Raw genomic sequence first — 22,883 nt, 5'->3', positions numbered from 1 at the left:
TGGGAAACTAGGAACTACACTACAGTTCTAAAGGACCTATGCTGCCATGCATTTTGCTCTGACCGTCTCTAGTGGGCCTTTGCTGCCTTATGCTATGTCCTGACAGTCTCTGAAGGGTCTATGCTGCCATGCTTTTTGCCCTTCACCGTCTGTGGAGGGCCTATGCTGCCCTGTGCTTTGTCCTGACAGTCTCTGAAGGGTCTGTGTTCTCATGTGTTATGCCATACGCTGTACTCTGACAGTCTCTGAAGGGCCTATGCTGCCATGCTTAATGCCCTTCACCGTCTGTGGAGTGCCTATGCTGCCATGTTGTATGCTCTGACAGCCTCTGATAGGCCTTTGTTCCTTGTGTTATGCTCTGGCCTCCTCCGATGGGCCTATGCTGCCTCTTGTTATGCTCTGACAGGTTGTGCTGCTATGTGCTCTGCCCTGACAGTCTATGGAAGGATTATGCAGCCAAATGCTATGCTGTGAAAGTCCCTGCCATGGGCCTTGGTGCAAGAAGGGGAAATGGACCCTTTGACCACTGTCAGGGCAATACATTGTAGCATTGTCAGGGTTCAAGGTGCCCCAGTGCACTGCACCTGCTGCCTCTATGGTAGCTACGCCCTTGGTTTTACCACTGGACTAGATTCAATGCAATATTTCCTATCTGAACTGAACCTGTTTGATTATGGCAACACTCTGCTAAAGTGAGGCTCCCAACAATTTGTGATTACTTGCGATTATATTAGCCCCAGGTCCCTTATGTCCTCGGCCCATTCAATACTTATGGAGATAACCATCTCCCGACAGAAATTAAAACAAGAGGAATGCTGGGATACCCCTACTGCCCCTCCCCCCGGGAGTACAAAGGTAGGATCTACCCAGCAGCCCTCCTGTTCTTTTTTTCTGTCTTCGACAGAATGGTTGATGGATGCTGTTGGTGATGATGGCCTGCACCAGCTCCTGCTGGGCTTGGGTGGTGTGCAGGCTCGTCTAGCTCCTCCTGCCCGGCTGCCTGGCTTCGTGGGCAGGGGTGGAATTTCCTGATATGTATGCCCCCCGGCCTGCCGGGCATGCCGGGGGGATATTGCTTCTTCGCGGCCGTGGTTCCGGTTTTCCGGCCCTTTGCGGCTGGTGCGCCGCCTCCCGGTTGCTTCCGGGTCGCTGTGCGCGTCTCCCCGAGCCTGGCCGGGTGGGAGACGCGCTGCGCTGGATGTTCGATCCCGGATCCGGCTGTTGGTGTGGGGGCCTTGCTGATGCTGCTCTGGCCCCCGCTCCGGGTGAGTCCCGCTTTGCGGTGTTTTTGCTCCCCCTGTCTGTGAGTGTTGTGCTGTTTGATACGGCTGTCACTTTGCATGTTCGGCTGGTACTGCAGGGGTCTGTGAGAGATGAGGCCAGCTTGTTTTTGCTGCTTGGCTCTCCTGCCTCGGGTGTCTCGAGGCTGCCGCTGCTGCTGAGGCCTGCTTCGGTGCGTGGTGCTCGGTCTCCAGCTGCATTTCACTAGCTATCCCCCGGAGGGTGCTCAGATGCGGCATCTTTCTGGTTCTGCCCTCTTGGCTGCAGGCCCTGGTCCCGGAGGTTCGTCTTGTGTCCGGGGCTGCCTTGCGTGTGGGTGCTGCGCTGCATGCTGCCCAACGCCCCCTCTGCTCGCCTCGTCTTGGTAGGTCTTGGATGGGGGTGTGCGACGGAGGTTTGTTTTTGGGCCTCTGCTGTTTGATAGTTGCGTGACAGCTGGGCCGCTGCTCTGTCCCGTGCTCTCGTGGGCCCGGGTCTGGGGGGGTGTGCTGCCTGCCGCTGTGGTGGGGCTGCTCTGTCCCTCACACTCTGCCCGTTATGCCCTTTCGACTTGGACGGGCGACCTAGCGGTGGGTGGTCCAGGTTCTAGTCTCGGCAGGGGCGCTCTTCATCCTGTGATTCTCGGCGGATCTCGTTTTTCTCGCAGTTCCTTCCGACATGGCAGGGTTCCTCGGAGTCAGGGAGTGGTTGTGTTCTGTCGGCTACCTCTGCCGACTTTGGTGCTGCCACCCTTGGTTCGAGCCTCCTATCAACTCGCCACGCTTCCGAGTGCGGCGCGGGGATTTGGGTCTCAGTTTCTGGAGTGCTTTCGTGGGCCCGGGTCTGGATGGGTGTGTGCGCTGCTGCCTGCCGTGGTGGCTCGTTTGGCAGTTCTTTGGCCTCTGTATGGTTCTGGGTCTGGTGGCTCTGTGGATCTCTTCCCTTCTGGGTGTGCGGTTTCCTTTGGCCTTGCTGTACGCTTGTTGTGCAGGGGTCTGTGTGAGAAGCTGTGCGGGGTACGTTCCTTGTTCTCGTTGCCTGCCTGTTTCGCTGCGGCTGGGTGTGGGTGCCTTTTTCCTTGTTGTGGGCTCCTCGCTGCCGTGCTGCCGCTCGTCCGCCTCCTGGGTTGCCTTGGCTGGCACTTCCTTTTGCTGTGTTGGTTGGCGCTTTGCCCTCTGTCGGTCCTCCGGTCCCCTGTGCGGCATTTGGTGTGCCCTGGGTTTTGTTCTTTTGACCAGAGGGGGGGGGGTTTGGGGGCTTATGTCCCTGGCTTGCCTTCCGTTTTCTGGTTGGCCTCCGCTCTGGCGGTTTGGCGCCTCTGTTTGGTGTCGGGGCTTGCTTGCGGGCTCTGTGCTGCCTTTCCTTTTGGGGTTTCCTGCTGCTGTTTCGGGGGTCCGCGCTGCCTTCGGCTGGCCCCGGTTCTCCGGTGGTGGTCGATCCGTGGGTCTGTTCCCTTGGTTCTCTTCTTCGGGAGGTTCCCCTGCTCTTGGCGCCTTTGGGGGTGTTTGCCCTTTCTGTTTCTGGCCTGCCTCGGGCTGGCTTGGGTTCCGGTCGCCTCTGTGATGGCTGGTTCTTTTCGCTGCTCCTGCCTTTGCTTGCTCGTGGGTTCCCTGTGTGGTTGGGGTTTCCCTGCCTGCTTGCTTGCGCCTTGCCCTCTGGTGCTCTGGTGTCGGTGTTGCTTCTTTTTCTACTGCGGCGGCCTGTTTGGGTTGCCTTCTGCTTCCGGCTCTCTGCCCCGTCTGGTGGTGGGTCGTTGTTCCTGCTTCTTGGGCCGCTGCGCGGGGGGTCCTGTGGGCTCCCCTCGTTCAGGTTGGCCTGCCGTGCTGTTCTTCCTCGGTGGTCTTGCCTCCGCTGCGGGCTGGCTGTTGTGGCCTCTGCCCTGCTTGGGGGTCCTGGTTCTTCCCTTCCTGGCCTCTGTGTTGTTGGCCGTCTTTTGGGGCGCCTGGTTCCTGGTCCTGTTCCTCCTTTTCCTTGGCTGCGCCTGGTTCCTCTCGTAGGTGCCGATGGTTCTTTGGGGTGCTCTCTCCCCTCTGCCTCTGCTTGTGTGGCTTGAGCTGCCTTGGGTCCGGCTGTTCTGTTCCTCCCGGCCTGCGCCTGTTGTCGGGCGTGGTGCATGGTGGGGGCCTGCTTGAGTCCTTCTGGTGCTGTGGCCTTCCCTTTGCTAGGTTCTGCTGTTTTCTGGCTTCCCCTCCTGTGTCTGCTGTGTTGCCTGTCTGTGGCCTCCTGGCGGCTGCCGGGTCCTGTCATGCCTCCTGTTCTCGGGGTTGGTGTGTTGTTCCCGCGCTCCGCTGTCTGCTCGGTGGTTGTGCTTGGTCAGGCCTGGTTGGTTTCTGCCTGGCCGCCTGGAGCTGCGGGGTGCGATTGGCTTCTTCCTTCGGTTTTCATCCCTGCCTCTTCTGGTTTTGGTGGTGGTGCGGGGTGGCCGTTGTTGTTGCCTCTCCTGGGCCTGTGGGTTTTTCTCTCCCCGGGTGTCTGCTGGGTCTGCATCCCGGCCTGCCGGGCTTGCTGGGCAGCATGGCTTCCTCCTGGCCGGTGTTCCGGTTTCTCGGCCCTTTGTGGCGGGTGCGCCGCCTCCCAGTTTCTTCCGGGTCGCTGTGCGCGTCTCCCCGTTGCTTGGCCGTGTGGGAGGTGCGCTGCGCTTGTTGCTGTGGCCTGCTTTTGCTTCTGCTTGTCCTTCGGCAGTGGCTTTCTGTGGTGGCCTGTTGCCTTGGGCTTCCTCCCTGTTGGCTCCTGTTCTGGGCTGGTCTGCTTTTTCTGTTTGTGCGTCCTGCTCTGGGTTGCCTGTTTGTGCTCTTTCTGCGGTCCTGGGCTGCCTGATTGAGTCTCTTCTGGGAGTTTCTTGGGTGGCTTGGCACTTCTTTGCGGGTGCCCTGTCTGCCTGTGGGGTGGCTGGTCCCTGTGTCGTAGGGTTCCGGTTCCTTGTGGGTGTGGTGTGTTCCGGTCTGCTTCTTGTTTCTGTCCGTCACGCTGTTGCCTTCTTGTTTTCCCTTCTTGACTCTTCTTGGGTTCGTTGGGGCATCGACGGGGCTGTTGGCTCTCGGGCCTGTGCTCTGTTGGGGTCTTTCCTTCTTTGTCCTTCCCTTGTTTTGGGTTGGTTCTGCGGGTTGCTTTTGGCTTCGGCTTTGGCTTCCTGTCTGTATCCTCGGTTGCTGCTTTTCGCCGTGCGGGGTTCGTCCCCTGTGCGTGGGTCTTGCCGGGCTGTGGTTTGCTTGTGCTTTCCTCCCTGGCTGCGGTTGCTTCTGTGGGGTCCTCTGGGGTGGTTTTGCCTCGGTCTCTCTGGCCTCTGGGTTTCTGCCCCGGTCCTTTGCTTGGGCTGTTTGGGGTCTTTGTGCCTGGCCTGTCTCTGGTTTGGCTTGGCTGTGGTTGTTGTGTCCTTCGTGGTTCCCTTGCTGTCGTCTTGGGTCCTCCGGGTCCTTGGCCCGTCCGGTTGCACTCCTGCTTTGGTGTTCGGGTTTGCCTTCTTCGTGCTGTTGCTTCCTGCTCCCGTTTCCTCCGCTTTGGCTGGAGTTCTGTTTTGGGGTTCCTGGGGTTCCTTCGGTTCCCTTTTCCTCTTTTTCCGGGTCTCTTTGTCCTGGTTGGTTGCCCTTGTTGGTTCTTCCTGCTCGGGTTTCCTGGAGGTGCTGGTTCCCTTTGCCTTGTGTCCTCATCTTGCGGGACCTGGTGGCTTGGCTTCCTGGGGTTTGCTCTTCGTTCCCTGGTGCCTGGGTTTTCTCGCTTTTCCTGTCCGTGGGCTCAGTCTTGCCTTCCGGGTTGGGTGCTGGTGGGCTTCCGCTGTTCTTCCCGGGGTTGGTGTTGTTGGACCTTTGGTTCCTCTGGTCCGCTTGTCTCCTGCCTGTTCTTGCCTGGGTTGTCTTCTTCTGCCCGTTTCTGGCTTGTTGGCCTGGTGGCTCTTGGCCTTTCTCTTTGTTTGGCCTCTCTTATGCTGTTGTCCTCTTGCCTGTGGTGGCTTGGGTGTCTGTGCTCTCCCTGTAGCTGGTTGGCTGTGGGGTGTTCCTGCGGTGGGCTGGTTGGCTTCTGTGGTGGCCGGTCTGGTCGTCTGGCTGTGCGCCCTTGCTCTTGTTGGGTGTATGCTGGTCTGGTGGGGGTCCCTCTTGTCGGGGGCTCTGCCTAGGGTTTCCCCGGTTCTTCCTTTTTCCTTCTGCGGTTGCTGCCTTGGTGTGGTTTCCTGGGTTGGCTTCTGTTTGGGTTGGGAAGGCCAGCTTTTTCTGCTTTGGTATTTCTCCATAAGTATTGAATGGGCCGAGGACATAAGGGACCTGGGGGTAATGCTCTATTACTTACCGGTAATCTTCATTACTCCTGGTCCCGTTGTCCTCGGCCCATTCATACGCCCCTCCCTCCCTCCCGGGCGGCCGGCCTTCCTGTCTGGGCTTGTTTGTACAGGAGGGCTGCTGGGTAGATCCTACCTTTGTACTCCCGGGGGGAGGGGCAGTAGGGATATCCCAGCATTCCTCTTGTTTTAATTTCTGTCGGGAGATGGTTATCTCCATAAGTATTGAATGGGCCGCGGACAACGGGACCAGGAGTAATGAAGATTACCGGTAAGTAATAGAGCATTCTTAAATACTGTGAGATTTTAAATCAAATCAAGAACTGTATTTGTATTGGTTAATTAAAACCATTACAACATATTAAAACATGTGCAACGGCAATGCAATTCATTAGGATCTTCTGGTTGTGGGTAAAATGAGCAAGGCTGTATTCGTAAAGTAGGGGCACTTTAAAAACCGTACCTGGGTTTAATATGTCGTAGTAAAGAGCAAGTGCATTTGTCTTAAGATGCGTTTTGGCTTTTTAGGGGTACAGGTACAGGTATTATGTTCTTATGCTGAATGCCCAAGTCGGCGTACTAAATAACCTCCAGATCCTACAGAACGCAGCTGCACGCCTGATAACAGATACACCTAAGTTTGCATCGGTGGCTCAGGACCTGGCTAAACTTCATTGGTTGCCAGTGCGGAAACGAATTACTTTCAAGGCGCTCTGTGTGGTCTTTAAAGCAGTGCACGATCTGGGCCCTAGATGCATGAAGGAACTGTTTTTCTGGTACAAGCCGGCAAGATCCCTCAGATCTGGGCAGCAGGCATTGGTAGTAGTCCCCAGAGTCAAGAAAGCAAGATGGGGAGGCAGGAGCTTTTCCTTAGGCGCAGCAGTAGCCTGGAACAAGCTACCCCTCTACATTAGACAATTGCCTGATCTGCTATCCTTCAGAAAGGCACTGAAGACCTAGCTCTTCACTCGTTAAAGCTCCTTACCCACACACACCAGCCTAATCTGTTAGCGCCAGGACACCTCCGGGTAACAGTGCGCTCTAGAAATGTAAAAAAAAAATAAATAAATAAATTATAACACGCGACAATGCTGTGTGAAGTAGTTTTTAGGTCTCGCCTTTTCCATTCCGAAGGAATGGGAAATGGCGAGAATTCAAGTTCTCAAAATACTCGTGAAACCACGAGTTTTTTCGTGCGGTTTTCTTCGAGTTCACGTGAATCACGTAACCAAACAAGCACGCGCATCAGCCTCCCTCCCTTCCTCCTAATTGCATTTTTTCACGGCCGCCACCACATCAAAGGGCTTCTCCCAGCGTGTGCTCTGCGGCTTCTTCTCCCCTAATTATTCATGGCTGCCCGGTGGCCGGCCGTACTTTCAGTTTCCCGGCCGCTCTTGTTTAGTTTCATTTCGGGACTACTTGATTTACTTTTAACTAGAGCGTCACGCTATACATTTTAAATACGCTCCGTTCCCCCTTTTCCTCCCCCGCCCCACAAATGACCGCAAGGCAGGCACTGTCTTCATTTAAAAAATCTGGTGTTATATTTACATACGGGCAGCTCACCGAACTCGCATTTGCCGCTTGCCCGAATCCAATACCGCTCTTGTTTTGGATATCTATGATCTGCTCCCAGTGCAACTCTTATCCCTGTTGCCTTTGCTCTCTCCCCCTCCCGTTGTCCTTGTACCCTTTGTGTTAGTGCACTTTTTGCCCGAGTTTTCTTTGCTCAGCTCGTTCCGCTCTTCTCCCCGTGCACCATGTTGATGAATAAAAAAGCTGCGCTGCCACCTACTCGCACGCGTCATTGTTCACCCCTCTCCACACCCTTTGTGTTGCGTGCCCATGTTATTTTGCTTATTTATTTTCATTTCCTTCTGTTTCACTTAATTAGCATTAAAATATTCACCATTAATTAAGCGTTGGAGTGCCAACCTGATCTGTTCTTGTTCAGTGATGACCACGAGGTTAGTGGAGCTGCCATCCGGGAAGCAATCAGCTGCTATGACTGGGTTAGTATTAGATTTATTTCAGTGTAACTGTTTGCATTCAATCAATCAATCAATCAAAGACATTTATAGAGCGCACTACCTACCCGTAGGGTCTCGAGGCGCTTGGGGGGGGGGGGTGCCGCTACTGCTCGAACAGCCAGGTCTTGAGCTTCTTCCTGAAGGAGAGGTGGTCTTGGGTCAGGCGCAGGTCAGCCGGGAGGGAGTTCCAGGTCTTGGCGGCCAGGTAGGAGAAGGACCTTCCTCCTGTAGTGGCTCTGCGGATGCGTGGGACGGCGGCGAGGGCGTGGCTGGCGGATCGGAGGTGGCGTTTGGGAGCGTAGAAGTTGATTCGGTTGTTGAGGTAGCTCGGGCCTTGGTCGTGGAGAGCTTTGTGTGCGTGGGTAAGGAGGCGGAAGGTGATTCTCTTGTTGACCGGGAGCCAGTGCAGGTCTCTTAGGTGTCCGGAGATGTGGCTGTGTCGTGGGATGTCGAGGATGAGTCTGGCTGAGGCGTTCTGGATGCGCTGGAGTCTCTTCTGGATCTTGGCGGTGGTTCCGGCGTAGAGTGCGTTGCCGTAGTCCAGTCGGCTGGTGACGAGGGCCTGGGTGACGGTCTTCCTGGTTTCTGTGGGGATCCACCAGAAGATCTTCCGAAGCATGCGCAGGATGTTGAAGCACGACGAGGAGACGGCGTTGACTTGCCTGGTCATGGAGAGGGAGGAGTCCAAGATGAAACCCAGGTTGCGTGCGTGGTCCGTCGGTTTGGGTGCGGTGCCCAGGGCGGGGGGCCACCAGGAGTCGTCCCAGGCGGAGGGCGAGGAGCCCAGGATGAGGACCTCCGTCTTATCTGTGTTCAGCTTCAGGCGGCTCGTCGTCATCCATTCGGCTACCTCTCTCATCCCTTCGTGCAGGTTGGCTCTGGCTGGAAACGGGAGTAGAGAGATGGGGCGGTAATTCTTGAGTTCGGTGGGGTCTGCTGTAGGTTTCTTCAGTAGAGCGCTGAGTTCAAGTGCTCTTGCCAAGAAACCGAGGCTTGAAACAACATTTTGAGAAGAGGCTTTAGCAAACATAGACGGGTAGGCTTCACGTTGCATGATGGGAATAATGCTGCATGTGTACTAGATACAAAGCGTTAGCGTGCCTTTCAACTACACATTGATCCAGTGGCCTAATGGATTAGGCATCAGTCTCCGGAGTTGGGGATTGTGATTTCGAGTCCCATCTGGGTCGTATGTCTTACATGTTTTGAATCATATAAGGAAGATTTACAATACAGCAGGCTGTGCTATTACCTTTTGTATTAGCGCTGCTATGCGGAAGAACTAAGGATGAATGTCATCTTCTTTTATTTGGTGTAGTTGTTGAGAAACACATTTTGTGAATCTTGCATTTACATAAAATACAGTAACTTTATTTGTAAACGTATTCCAAATGCAGAAAGCAACGCGTTTGTGTGTGCAGAGTTAGTAGCCTGGAGTACAGTGACACAGCTTCAAGTTTACATTCAAAGCAGAGCTGCTTCCTTTGTGATTTTTAAGAATATGAAGATTTTTCTACAATATACGCATTTTTACTTGAACCAAAACAAAAATGTACATCTACTTGTCTAGGAGTGCAAAGCAGTGACTGTTTAGAGACCATCACCTAGTCTACATTTAAAGCTCTATCCGCGTATTCATAAACATTTAATCATTTGTTTAACCTATGATAACTGACGTGTGTATCGGTGTTGTTCAAATAAATATAAACAAGATGAATAATGGAATTTATTAGGATGCCACGTGTCAATAATGTAATTTATATGTTGAAAAATATGTCATAGTGCATGAGGTTTGTGAATATGTTATACAAAGCAGCTCCTGACTGCATATACATTTTACACAAACATCAATTTAATGTAGTCAATCACAAATGCGAAAACAATATGTCAATTTTTAATTTTTTTCCCTTAAAAAAAGACATTTTCTCCACAATCTAATGTGCAACTGAGCGTATAAATGTCTGAAGAGGAAAACATTAGTAAACAGACGTGGAGTTTGATAATTACCCTTTTAACTTATTTTATAATGCCTGCTTCAGGGACACCGTGCTCTCTTTTTAATTTTTTTTACTTTAAAGGTGAGCACGGCGCCTACTTAATGGACACTGCGCTCTGCAATACTAAACGTCTCGCTTTTGGCGAAGTTTGACCTATTGATATTGGAAATGACGATGCTTTTTAATTTTATAAAAGGCATTGCCATTTACAATGCCAATAGCTCAAAATCTTGTTTCTTCTTTTGGGCACTGAACACATTATTCGTTTGTTTACCTCACAACTTCATTAGGACCGTGACTAAGAACCTGCGTGTTTTTTTTCCTTTGGGCACTGAACACATTATTCGTTTGTTTACCTCACAACCTCGTTAGGACCGTGATTAAGAACCCATGTTTTTTCACTTGCACTTTTGAGTCCCTTGCACGCATTGGCCACGCAATATCAGTGATCTTCACCACCATTACGTATGCTTTTTTCATTTTCTCACTCCTTGATCTTATTATCAAACACGATAATGTCAAACTGATAATCACCTTATACAGAAAGGAAATACTTTGCTCAAATACCACACAAACCCTGATAAAAGGCTACCCTGTGGGTAGTTTAACAGGCCTCAACTCAGTTGCATAAAGATTTTTCAGTTTTACATTATGTCTTCTTGGTTATAAATAAGGTAACAAAAATGCTTTTAACACTTTTTTTATTATAACTTTATGGCATGCCTCACAGCAGCCAAGCTGCTCTTGAACATAGCTTACATACATTGCCAAAGCCAATAGCTCTGGCAAAAACGTACTATTGCCATTATAAATTACAATCACTTTTATTTAAGTATTAATTATTTAAAAAAATTAAAAGCCATTGTTATTTGTAATATCAATACATCTAAGTCACGTCAATACAAAACATGTGGCATTACAAATGCTAAAAGTGTCACATTTGCTAAAGTTAAAAGTATTGGCATTTTAAATCACAAAACAAATATAAAATGTCATTTACAAAACCAATAGCTCCAACTTTCCTACTGCGAGACCTATTGGCAAAGCCAGTGCTTGTTAAAATATGTTTTTGTGTAAATTAAACTGGTTCTTCTTGTATTTTTGGGTTTGTGTTAGGACTCTTGTACTGCGTTTCTTCCTTCTTCCCAAGATACTAAAATAGGACTATTTCCGTGTCTGGCTTTTTTGTCCGCTTCCTGAAGAAGTTTGTTTACTTGTATGAGGAATTTTACGCCACAGCAAGTAAGAATAATTGATGTACCCTGCATCCAGCGGATCACTGCCGGTCTATATGTTCGAATTCTTAGGACGTTAAAAATAGGTTTTAAAAGAATCTTCTTTAGGTCGCTGACGCTTGGGCATTCACACAGCAAATGCGTTAATGTTTCCTTAAAATAGCCGCATAGACGGCAGCTTGTTGATGATGATTTCCTTTTCCATGTCGGCAGGAGGTCCTTTGAGTTGTGCATTCCTAGTCGGTATTTGATTAAACTCCTTTTTATTTCTGTACGGAAGTATGAAGACAGGTAGGCTTGAGGCGTTGAGTCTATATATGAATTTATCACGGACCATGCGAGGCATTGTTTGGTCAGGATAAGTTTGTCTTCCAAATGGGATTTCTTTTTTGCATAGTTGTAGCAGGACTTGTTAAATGTTGCCCTGTCATTCTTGTCATCCCAAAGCTCTCGGATGTCTAGCTCCTTCAAGTATTTACTTAGATGGGCGCCCCATGAGTTTGGAGATTTTTGGGCCTTTTGCGCCTGGATCTCAGCCCAACATATGCTATTCAGTGAGACGAGTTCAGAAGCACGAGGCTTCCAGCACAGCTTCACTAAGGCGCTCATACTTCGAAACTTCTGATTCCGGAGGCCAAACTCTATATGGACCTGGGCTGGTGATGCGCATTTGGGGAGGCAAAGTACTGCCTTGTATACCTTAGTCTGAAGCTTGTTCAGCAAATCGGCGTCCTTGCCACACCATGTTTCCATGCCATATGATAAAGTAGGTATTGTTTGTGCTGCCATCACTTTCAAAAGAGGACTATAATCGGGGCAGCAAAGTTTTTTGTACAACAACTTGTATGCAAAAATTAGTGAATGAGCTTTTGCTCTAAGGTCCATTTTGTGTTCCTTGTGAGTCAAGCCACGCCCCAGAGTAATGCCCAAATATTTGTATGAACCAGTCTCTTCCACATGGTCGCTGTTGACATACCATTTGAATTTACTGTTCTTGGAGTCAACCAAACGCACAACTTTTGTTTTCTTTTTATTCAATTCGAGCAATTCCTGGTCGAGGTATAAATTCAGATTATTTATTGCTCTTTGTAAGCCGATCGGACTTTGGCTCAGCACCACGATGTCGTCTGCATATTGTGAGATTTCATCACCAGTGCTAAGACACCTCTTTGATAATTTTGTTTATTCACATCCAAAAATGGATAGTGAGGCGACTGAAAGCAAATAGAGTCGCCTTTTAAAGTCAAGAGTGTTGGTGGGCACCTGCAGCAGGCCCTGGTCCCTCTCTCACTTTGTTCATTTGTTTAAAACTCAAATGTTTTGGTTGAAAGGCTCCAATTCAAAGTGCCTCTTGAAGAAAGTGTACAACGCTGTGTGCTCCTCACTGAAAAGGCCGATTTGTGTGCAGATATTTTTAGTGGCTGAGATGGAGATTTATGTTATAATGCATCAGTTTCTTTCGAAGCACACAATCCAGAATTGCCCATCAGGTAACTGCAAACATAGAAATGGAAAATATCATAGACAAATATGTTCACAAAATACTCAATCCACACAGCCCATACAATACCAAACACACACGCAACAGAAAGATACAAGCATTCATTCCACACCCAGTATTCGACAACTTGTTTCCGCACATCAGGTCAGGTCCCATGAACAGGCATAGATTTATGAAGAATTGACAACCATCTCATAACCAGGTGCCACTTCCAAAGTATATATTATTTAGATAGTTGCTGCTGGTCTTTTCTCCGGCTTTGTACAGTCACACATCGACGAGCTATTTGGCGTAATCATCGTTTTTTTTTTATATTAAGATGCTGCATAGCAGCAGCTGCTGTCCAACATGGCTTAAGGTAAACAAAAACAAAAGCTATGGTGCGGCCAGCGTTGCCAGCGCCGTACCACTTTTATTTGTATTTACTTTAAGCCATGTTGGACAGCACTCTGTGCTGCTGTGCAAAACATTGACAACACCAATAGGTCTTGCATGTTGGCTTTTGCCAATTCTTGTTAATCTGGGGGCTAGACCGGCTGAACTGCTGTGTACCGACAACGTTAATGGGAGCCAGGGGTCACAAGCAAAGTGGCTGGGGTCGCAGTGGCGACCCGTGGCAACCTCCTATTGCAGAAAATAGGTTCCCTGAAGAAGGGCAGAGCCCGAAATGCATAGGGCATACCATAAGAAAAAATATGATGGAAATAATCATTGTTGAAGATGAAAAGATTTGAATAAATTCATTGAAGAGAACATACAGAACAGTTGTCTGAAAGCTATTGAAACCATTTTTAGTGCATCCTGGGGACGTTTCTACTAGAAGGGATAACAAATGTCTTGGTACATTTGCTACCCTCATACTCAGGAGGGTTAACCAGGTTGCACCTATCTACCGTCTCACATCGTCTACCCTCATTCACCTGGTGTGCGAGTGCCCTTAAATCAACAGGAAAGACCTCCAAGTGACGTCCAGGTCACCTCCTCCTTCCTACAGAAGTAACATTCAGTGACAGCATCAGATAGTTTTCCATCAGGTCGCAGAGGCAGATTTCAAGACTCGCACCATATGTGCACAAAGGAGTGTGAATGTGAGCTTTGGACACTGGGACACTGTGCTCCAGCAATAGAACTGTGTTTGTTTCTTCTTCCTGGAACTGTTGTCTGCAGCACAAATAAGCGATGCTTAGTTGGCTGCCTGCTTTTTGCATGCAGGAGCAGGTCACTGTGATATCACTGCGCTTTGAATGATAATATATATAAACTGTTCCCTATCAGAGGTTAGTTTACATTATACGCAGCTCTCTCACCTGAGTCTGTGGCTTTCACTCCTGTCCCATCACCGGCAGGATCCGCAGCGCCCCCGCATTCCTCCCTCCCTCGTTGAGTCCTGGATTGAAGTAGGGCCGCAGGGTGCGGGGGAAGGAGGCCCCGGAGAAGGTGAAGAGCAGAGACCGGTCATCCACAGTGAACACCGAGAGCCTGCCCGCCTCATAGTCCAGGAGGAAACCCACAGCCCTGGGGGCCACACAGTGGGGCAAGAATGTTAAAGTGGAGGTGAGAGCTACATATTTCCCATCTCTGAGCCCCACTGTCCAGTATCCATCCTTAGGTGATAGTGTGATCGGCCCCTTCCTCCTCGCAGCCCCGTCACACACCCCCAGGGTCCAGCGGGTCTTGTCCCCCACCTCCACCTCCCAGTAATGCCTCCCGGAGCTCAGCCTCTCTCTCGCCAGGACACTGACTAAGTTAGTGAATCTCTGGGGCATGCGGGGCAGATCCTGTGCTCTGTATCCCATCCTCACGCTCCTTCCGGCCTCGAACAGGACGAGCTCTAGATGAGCAGTGTCAGGATCCAGGGTCACCGCAGCTGCAAGAGAGAGAAGCAGAGGTCAGAGGTCAGCAGCCAAACAATACCAGAACCAACTACAAGCCACCCAATGTCAGACGACTCACAGCAGCACCACACCTCTTTGTCTTGGAAGCCTCTCCATTTCTACTGCTCAAGACTGAAGGACTGGGTTATTTAAGACCCAGCGGTGCCAGGGGACAACACCTGAAACCTTCGTGGGTTACCTGTTCCGGCGTACAAATGACAGAGACACAGGACACTTCCTTCGGCGTCAAAGATTCGAGGTTTATTTACTGCAGGGAACACAGAAGTCACGACAAGTACAACACGTGCAACTTGGGGAGACTGCTTCAAATTGGTTCTGTGGATCGCTCCTTTTATACATAATTCTCCCATAGGGTTACATGGTACACAAAGGTTTACGACTTGGTTCCCACAATTATCCCCAAGAGGGGTCGCTTCGGTCGCTTTGATACATCCAAGGTCCGGGGCATAAGTGCGGAAACATTTGGCGGTTCCCAACTGTAAAAACCCATCTTCCCACCATTAGTACATTCCAATCAGCAGTAAAACAGATCGAAGAAGGACCGAGAACAGGTGTAGAGGAAGATGGAGACAGTAGGGAGATTGGAAAGGGTGTAAAAGGGGAGGTATCAGGAAACACGAGCTACAGGCATCAAAGGGACGCGCCTAATGAGATGCACGGCTGAGACAATAGTCCGGTACGGCAAGATGAGCCTCGAGCGGCGCCATCTGCCTTACAGTATCATCCCCCTCGTCATAAAGACAGTTTCAAAGAACATGTGTCTTCCGCAAGAGTCTTGGGAATCCCAGGGTCGCGAAGCGGACAGCGTCCGTTCGCTGGCTACTTGAGGGCAAGAGACAAAATGGATGCCATATCTAAGATGGAACCCGTGGGTACAGATGAAAAACCCACGTAACAAACGAACGGTTTAAGTTAGCACAGCGAAACTGCGCACACCCACTAAACTCGTCATTTGCGGTTCATAGATATCAGACTCGACCATATTCGTGCGAGTCGAAAAACACCACTTATGATCGTCACGGAACCTCAGACGCTCCTTTTGCCCTCATGTAGGCAAGCACTAGTCGGAATCATACTCGATATTCATCAGACCATCTAGATGTTGCTGCAGCATAGCTCTGTCCAACCCAGTTCCCTTGGTAACAGGTGGCTGTCTTATACACGATGTAGCACAGAGGCCACATAAGGCAGGACCACACTGCACACAAAGGCAACACGTGAACAGGAACGCCACAACAACTCCGATGATCATCAGAATCTTCCAACCCCAAGTCGACATCAGGCCCCAAAACCACCCAAGCAGCGTCCAACCCCCTACGTCCACGTGTATGGACTCAGAGATCTTATGCAACTTTGAGATGGCTTGATAGACAGTCGGAGCGTTATCTGGAATGAAAATACAGCAGCTCGAATGGATCACCTTGCATACCCCACCTCGATCTGCTAAGATCACGTCTAAAACCATACGGTTTTGTAACGTCATAAGTCTATCCGCCTGAAGTTCTGTGGTGATATTACCAAGGGCACTGGCAGTAATATTAGCTGTCGATTCCACCACTCGAGTCAACTGTCTCAGGTTCCTACTATTAACCATAGGTCCCCAAAACGGGAGGAAACCCTTGAAAAAGTCTCCTGCCTCTTGACCGGCAGTGTCCTCTTCGCTAATTACGCCTCTCACAACTCTGATTTTGTGATAGTCTGCGTCTACAGTGAACGTCGGAGGCAACAGATTGGCGATAAAACATGAGCCCACAAAGTCGGAGGGCAACCATGCATACGCACGATCATGACAGACAAAGTATGTACCCTTGGCAGCCAGGAACACAGGGGACGAGACCATCGGCAGAATGTAATTCTCAGTGCAAGCACTCTCTCCAAGTCGGGCTTTCGATCTTCGGCCGCGACCCATTAGACAGAAGTTACCAATGTGGGGTACGACCCATATTGGAGGCAAGCTTTTAAGCTGTTTTTCACTCGTGAGCGCACTATACTCAACCTTACTCAGGACCCTATAGGCTTGTACCTCTTCCTCTGGGATGAGCGACGGCTCATAGATATCTCTATCTAGATCTTCTATCGCTATGGACAAAGGCTTGTGATACGAGCCAGGGCCAAAATAGGGAGTACGTGGCTCTCGACTGGGGTAAGAGTCTAGTGCGCTTCGAAACATTGTTTGAAATGCTCGAGCTGAACCCTGGGAACTATACGGTAAGACCAGAAATGGAATTCACTTATCCGTAGTATGTGGCATCAGCCCACACACCTAACAGTTAGTAGTATTAACCACCAACTGATGCTGATGAAGGAGCTGAATAAAGGAATTATTTCGAAATTCTGCACGTCTAGCCTGTTCGTGTTCAGGTAAGATATGAAAAGAGTGAGGGGATGCAGTGGAGGTAAGTTTAGGATCAGAAGTAGGAGTAGGTATGGCAGAAGGTAAGAAGTATGACATCATGTAATACACCCCACCCGCCAAAAGTGCAGAAACAATCAGAAGCAATACGAACATTTGAAACATAAAACATTTGGTACGAATAAGTTGTTGCAACTTGAACCTTTGCGCCTGAGCTTCTTCCAAGTCCATCAGCTTCGAAAACGCCATCCCCTATGACCGTCCGCAACGTTTCTTGACGCACTTCGTTCTGTGTAGCAGTAGTCAATCCCCAGGAGTTCCCAGGAACCGACGGTCTTTAACCTAGCGTCAAGACCTACTAACCAGAAGGAAGTACACGCGCGGCCCTACGGCCTTTATTCACAATTTATAAGAAAATAATGTCTCTCAGCTGTGGAAGTAAAAAATACATATGGAACAAAACTCAATATATACAAGAATAATTACAATAATACGGGTGTTCGGACTTGATCGTGGAAAACGGGATATGCAATTATCAAGGGACAGAACGAATTTCTTTATTTGTCCTTAGTGCTAGAACGCAAAAAGTATCGAGTTTTCCCAGGACGTGTATGTTCATCAAACAAAGGATCCGATGAAGGAACAGAGTCCTGTTGATCAGTCAAATGTTCTGGTCTTGAATCTTTTGATGACAAATGTTCAACAGTGTCTTTCTGCTGCACTGAGGATTCTCCAACCAGTTGTGCGTCGCTGAAAGGTACAAACGCCGGCAATCCTTCGGTTTCAGCTGAAACAATGCCCCTCCTCACCCACGAGTCTGCCGGCAACGGAATAGGAACTTTCTTCGTATGGGTGGCATGCACCCAGTTTTTCCGGCCCTCTAAACGAACGTCAGTTCTCGTGGCAAGGAGGACCTGGTAGGGTCCAGTAAACCGGGGTTCCAAGTTCTTCTTACGAGCAAAATTTCTGGTCACCACCCAGTCTCCGGGCTGGAGCTGGTGGCCTGGACCCTCCGTCTGCGTCGGCAATGCTTCGTAAACCTGTTGGTGAATTAACCTCAGTTTAGCAGTCAGATCATGAAGATAGTCAATCAACATTGGATATTCAAGACTGGAGAACGCACCCGGTCTAGGAACCCCCCAAACATTTGCAGGACGACCGAACACTATTTCATAGGGACTAAGCCCTACTCGGGAGTGTACGGTTGCCCTAGTTGACAATAAAGCTAAGGGTAAAGCGTCAGGCCACGAAAGACCAGTCGTAGCCTGAATCTTCGCTAGCTTCAGTTTAAGGGTGCCGTTATACCCTTCAACCAAACCAGCTGACTGGGGATGATTGGCGCTATGGAATTTTTGATTAATTCCAAGGCCCTTACACACACTCTTCATCACACTCCCCACAAACTCACTTCCGTTATCAGACCATACAATTCGAGGCATTCCATACCGAGGAAAGTATTCCTTCAGTAGGATTTTCGCAGTGGACAGGGCAGTATTGTCTTTGAGAGGGTAGGCTTCAATCCATCGGGAGAACGCGTAAACCACAACTAAAACGTATTTCAGGTTATTGCATCTCTCCATATGGATGAAGTCTAATTGTATCACCTCAAAAGGACATGAAGGAGGAGCAAAACTACCAGGAGGAGTTGGAGTTCCCTTACCAGGATTGTACAACATACACACCATACAATTCTTAACCAAACGTTCAGCACATTTCGTGATACCATCATTCTTCCACACAGGGGATAGCAACTTACAAATACCTTTCACACTAATATGTGCTAACCCATGTGCCATTGTCACAACAGCTAGCACATACGCATCCGGCAACATCCATCTCTTGTGTTCTGACAAATCAACCCAACAACCATTCGCATCCAACTTTCCCGTACTTTCTTTCCACTTCGTCTTTTCAGTATCGGTGGCTTCATTCTGAATTGCTTTCACACTCTCAATAGTGTCTTCACACACGCTAGTCTCTGCAGGCCACCTAACCGAACTCGTCACATACATTCGATTGCTAAGGTTCCGGGCAGTCTCCTTAGCGATCTCATCCGCAAATGCATTACCACGACCGACATCATCCGTTACCTTACGATGCGCACTGCATTTAACAATCGCTACCTGCTTAGGCAATGTAAGTGCATCCAAAAGATCATTCACAAGCTGTCCATGCTGTATCTTCGTACCATGCGATGTCATAAAACCTCTCTCTCTCCACAATCGTCCAAAACTATGCGCGACGCCAAACGCATATTGGCTGTCGGTAAACACATTCACACGTTTCCCTTTCGCCAACACACATGCTCTAGTGAGCGCAATCAGTTCTGCAGCCTGGGCAGAGTTCTGATTCAATCTTGCAGCTTCGACAACAGTGTTCAACGTTACCACAGCATACGCGGTCGTCACATCACCATTCGGCAATTTAAAACATGAACCATCCACATACAAAGTCCCATCGGGATCTTCCAAAGGAGCGTTTTTAAGGTCCACTCGACCTTTTGTTTCCTCTTCCGTTCTCAAATAGCAGTCATGGGCTGCTATTTCATCTGACTCTGTGCTAATTGGTGATAAAGTCGCCGGGTTCAGAACATTGCAACGTTTTATCTGAATGTGACTTGCCAACAATGTCAACTCGTACCCTGACAACCTCGCACTCGTCAAGTGCTGGGTTTTCGTACGATTCAAAAGAGTGTCAACTGCGTGCGGAACCATCACCGTAAGCATATTATCCATGACCAATCCTGCTGATTGTCGGATGGAGACCGCGGCTGCCGCTGTTGCTCTTAAACAACTCGGCAATGCTCTAGCTACCGGGTCCAAGGTCGAGGAAAAATATGCACATGGACGCTGCTTATCACCGAAAGGTTGCGTTAAGACACTCAACGCACAACCTTCCCTCTCGTGAACGTATAGTGTAAACGGCTTGCTATAGTCAGGAGTACCTAACACAGGAGCCGAACACAATGCGTCACGCAATTCAGAAAAACTTTTCTGACATTCGTCCGTCCATGGTAAAGGAGTTGAAACATCCTTGCACGTAAGAGCCACCAATGGTTTCGCTAACAATGAAAAATTTGGAATCCACTGTCTGCAGTATGACGTGATACCTAGAAAGGCACGCACATCTCTTTGGGTTTTTGGCACGGATATGCGCGCAATGGCTGCAATTCGTTCTGGGGTCAACCGCCTTCCCTCCTTTGACAATAAGTGACCTAGATAGGTGACTTCTTGACAACAATATTGGAGTTTAGAAGGTGACACCTTATGGTGCAAGTCACAGAGATGCTGCAACAATGATATAGTGGCAATTTTGCAAATGTCCTGAGTATCGGCAGTCACCAATAGGTCATCGACGTATTGGATCAAGGCCGCACCGGCCGGCAACACGAATGTATCCAGTTGACCCTTCAAGGCCTGACTGTAAATAGATGGACTTTCACAGTAGCCTTGAGGAGCGCGTTTAAACCGGAAGCTACGACCACCAAGAGAGAAACCGAAAAGGTCTCTACTTTCTTCGGCAATCGGAATGCTAAAGAAAGCATTCTTCAGATCGATCACCGAAAACCATGATGCAGAAGCTGGAATCAGAGTCAGTAGCGCCGTGATGTCAGGCACAACAGGAAACTGAGGAATCACAATTTTATTTACCTCCCGTAAATCGATAACAAAACGATAAACAGGTGGTTTAGAAGGATCAGTATGTTTCAAAATAGGCAGTACAGGGCTGTTGCACACGTTTCCCCGAGTCTCTTCAATAACGTCTTTCTCGATCAAATCATAGATAATCGCTAACAGAGCTCGTTCACCATCAAGAGAGATTCGATACTGGGGAATACGTGGCAATCGCACATTAGATTTCACATGGACAACATAAGGGGAGATGTCAAGCAGGCCCACATCATTGGGACCTGTTGCCCACAGAGATGCAGGAAGAGAACTCAATTCCGGTGGAAGCTTATCGAGAGACAAGTACATAGGAGAGACAACTCTCTCACCTAATGTAAGCTTTACTCCCGCGGGAGAACAATACAAAGTCGCATACAGACGTTTAAGCAAATCCAGACCCAAAAGATTTTCACCACAACCAGTAGTCAAAATCAACGGAGCTTCAAGCTCACATGGCCCAATGGTGAGTGGTAAAGGGCGCGAAACTGGATTGCTAACGGGGGCGCCAGAGAATCCAACGGAAACATTTGTTAAGCAAGACAAAGGTGCGCCAGGGAGTTTCGAATGCATTATGGAACTTTTCGCTGCACCAGTGTCCAACAGAAAAGGCTCAACGACGCCCGATGTAGCAACTGCGACGTAAGGCCCTCTCTGATCAACCGGAACTGATACCACTCCCTCTCCTTGTCTTTGGCTGTCCTAGTAATTACTGTCGTCAGTTCCCTGATCGACGTAATAATCGTCTACATTGTACTGCGCTGATCGTCCTTGCGACGATCCACGTTGATCAAAACAGTTGTTGGAATTTGATGAGTTATCTGAACGATCGTTTTGAGCACCACGTCCCCTACCACGTGACGACTGCTGAGAACCACCACGACCTCCTCTAGATGTATTACCACTATTACGCTCATCCAAAGCAGGACAATGGAATTTTAAGTGACCCTCTTGTCTACAATAGGCACACTGATTGTACCCTAATGAAGATCTCTGCGAAGAGGAGTCATTCCGCGATTGCGACCTATTAGATTGCGACTGCGATCGATTACGTTGTTGCGAATCATTCTGATTCGAACGCGGAGGATACGCTTGCTGCAACAACACTTTAGTTTTAAGTTCTTTCGTCTTTTTATCAGCACGATCGTTCTCCTCTTTTTCCCTATTTTCATAATATTGTGCCGTAGCCAAAATTTGAGCGGACGTAGAAACTGCCCACGCACTCTCAGAATTCTTTAATTTATTGCTCAAGTCGGGCAATAAGTTTGAAACAAATTTATCCACAAACAACCGTTGACCACCCTCAGTACCCATATCCTGACCACTATGATCAATGAATGCCTCCTCAAATCTCGTAAAGAAATCGGAGACACTCTCGTCTTTCTTCTGTCTACAAGCTGACAATTTATCCCAGTTCACTCTCATGGCTGGCATAAGCGTTTTCATCAAGGTAATTATTCTCTGAGGGAGAGCAGCAATCAACTGTTCGGGTTTAGCACCACCAGTTTGTAACCCATCCGCCGCTATAAGGGCAGCCCAATCACCACCTAATTCGTTTGGGTGATTTTCCTGACGAATCTTAGCCCATACCGGCTGCGGTACGACATTGCCAAACAGCATATCGATATCGGCAAGATTCATTATCGTAGCGTCTACAAGCTGCGACAATTCTTTATAGTACCCTGCGGGATTTTTGCGAGGGTCAGGCAAAGATTGCTTCACCTACAACACTTCCGATCGTTTCCATGGGAGATGTATCCATACTCTCTGGAAATGCGCCAATACCGGAGGTTGAGCCTGCGGATTAGCTGGCATCCATACTGGTGGAACTTCACGCATAGGGAACTGACCAGACGCATCGAACTGGCTCTCAACGTCCTCAACAAACAAGGCTTGAGGTATAGGAGTGGGACAGAAGGACAGCAACCGCTCAACAGCACGTCGAACGTTAGTATCCACTATCAGTCCGTTTGAGAACTGAAGCTGTAGATCAGACAAAGCCGTCAACACGTCAGCAGGTGCATCGGCCGATATCTGATCACGAAGGACCTTGCACATTTCTTCGAACACAAATCTTTGTGTCGGCACATTGAATTGACAAAATGTCTCAAGCACTACACGTGGAGGATTTCTGAGAGGGTGCATCATCCAACCCATCGCCATATTGTATAGCGAAGCACGTTCCCTATTACCAGGAAGCTGACTACGTCTTTGAGGACCGTCCGAACCAGCGGACCCAAGAACAGGTCCAAGAGAATGAAAGAAACTGGCCGCAACAGGAGGAGTACGACTCCGAACAGATGGGGAAGTATAACACAAAGGACTAACAAGAGAAGAGGTAGAAACAGAAGAAACAATAGGAGTTAGTAGAGCAGGAGCAGTAGCGGGAGCAGGAGTATGTGGAAGCGGAGGAGCAGTAGGAATAGCAATAGGCAAAGGAGCAGGAACAGTCGGAAGAACGGGTGCAGGTTGAGGAACGGGTACAGGGGGAACAGGTACAGGGGGAACCACGGGAAGTGCGGTACCCTGTACATACGGAGGTGGCGACTTCATAAGATAAGACATTAAGGGATCCTCAACTGCTTCTTCCTTCTTATCTAACTCCGTAGGCAAAGCGGGGTAGCATTTATTTATGGACATACGCTGCAACCTATCAAACACTTCCTTTTCCTTATTC

The 22,883-nt window shown here is 49.2% G+C and overlaps 1 protein-coding gene across 2 annotated transcripts in view; it reads right to left on the bottom strand.

The window, feature by feature from the left end:
- LOC147717626 (E3 ubiquitin-protein ligase TRIM39-like) overlaps nucleotides 1-22,883 on the bottom strand; it is a 383,703-nt gene that overhangs the window by 63,790 nt on the left and 297,030 nt on the right. Inside the window, exons 7-8 of one of the 2 annotated variants that reach the window (XM_086924416.1) lie at nucleotides 13,601-14,160; nucleotides 10,661-12,286 (exon numbers count right to left, since the gene is read on the bottom strand). In XM_086924416.1, coding sequence (XP_086780542.1) covers nucleotides 13,616-14,160 — 545 coding nt within the window. In that variant the 3' untranslated portion in view covers nucleotides 10,661-12,286; nucleotides 13,601-13,615. Of the gene's footprint in view, nucleotides 1-10,660; nucleotides 12,287-13,600; nucleotides 14,161-22,883 lie in introns of those variants that run through there. The other variant, XM_086924415.1, reaches the window with a different exon arrangement.

Source organism: Lissotriton vulgaris, chromosome 5, assembly GCF_964263255.1.
Source record: "Lissotriton vulgaris chromosome 5, aLisVul1.2, whole genome shotgun sequence".
NCBI classification, from domain to species: domain Eukaryota; kingdom Metazoa; phylum Chordata; class Amphibia; order Caudata; family Salamandridae; genus Lissotriton; species Lissotriton vulgaris.
This window is presented reverse-complemented; position numbering and strand designations above follow the sequence as displayed.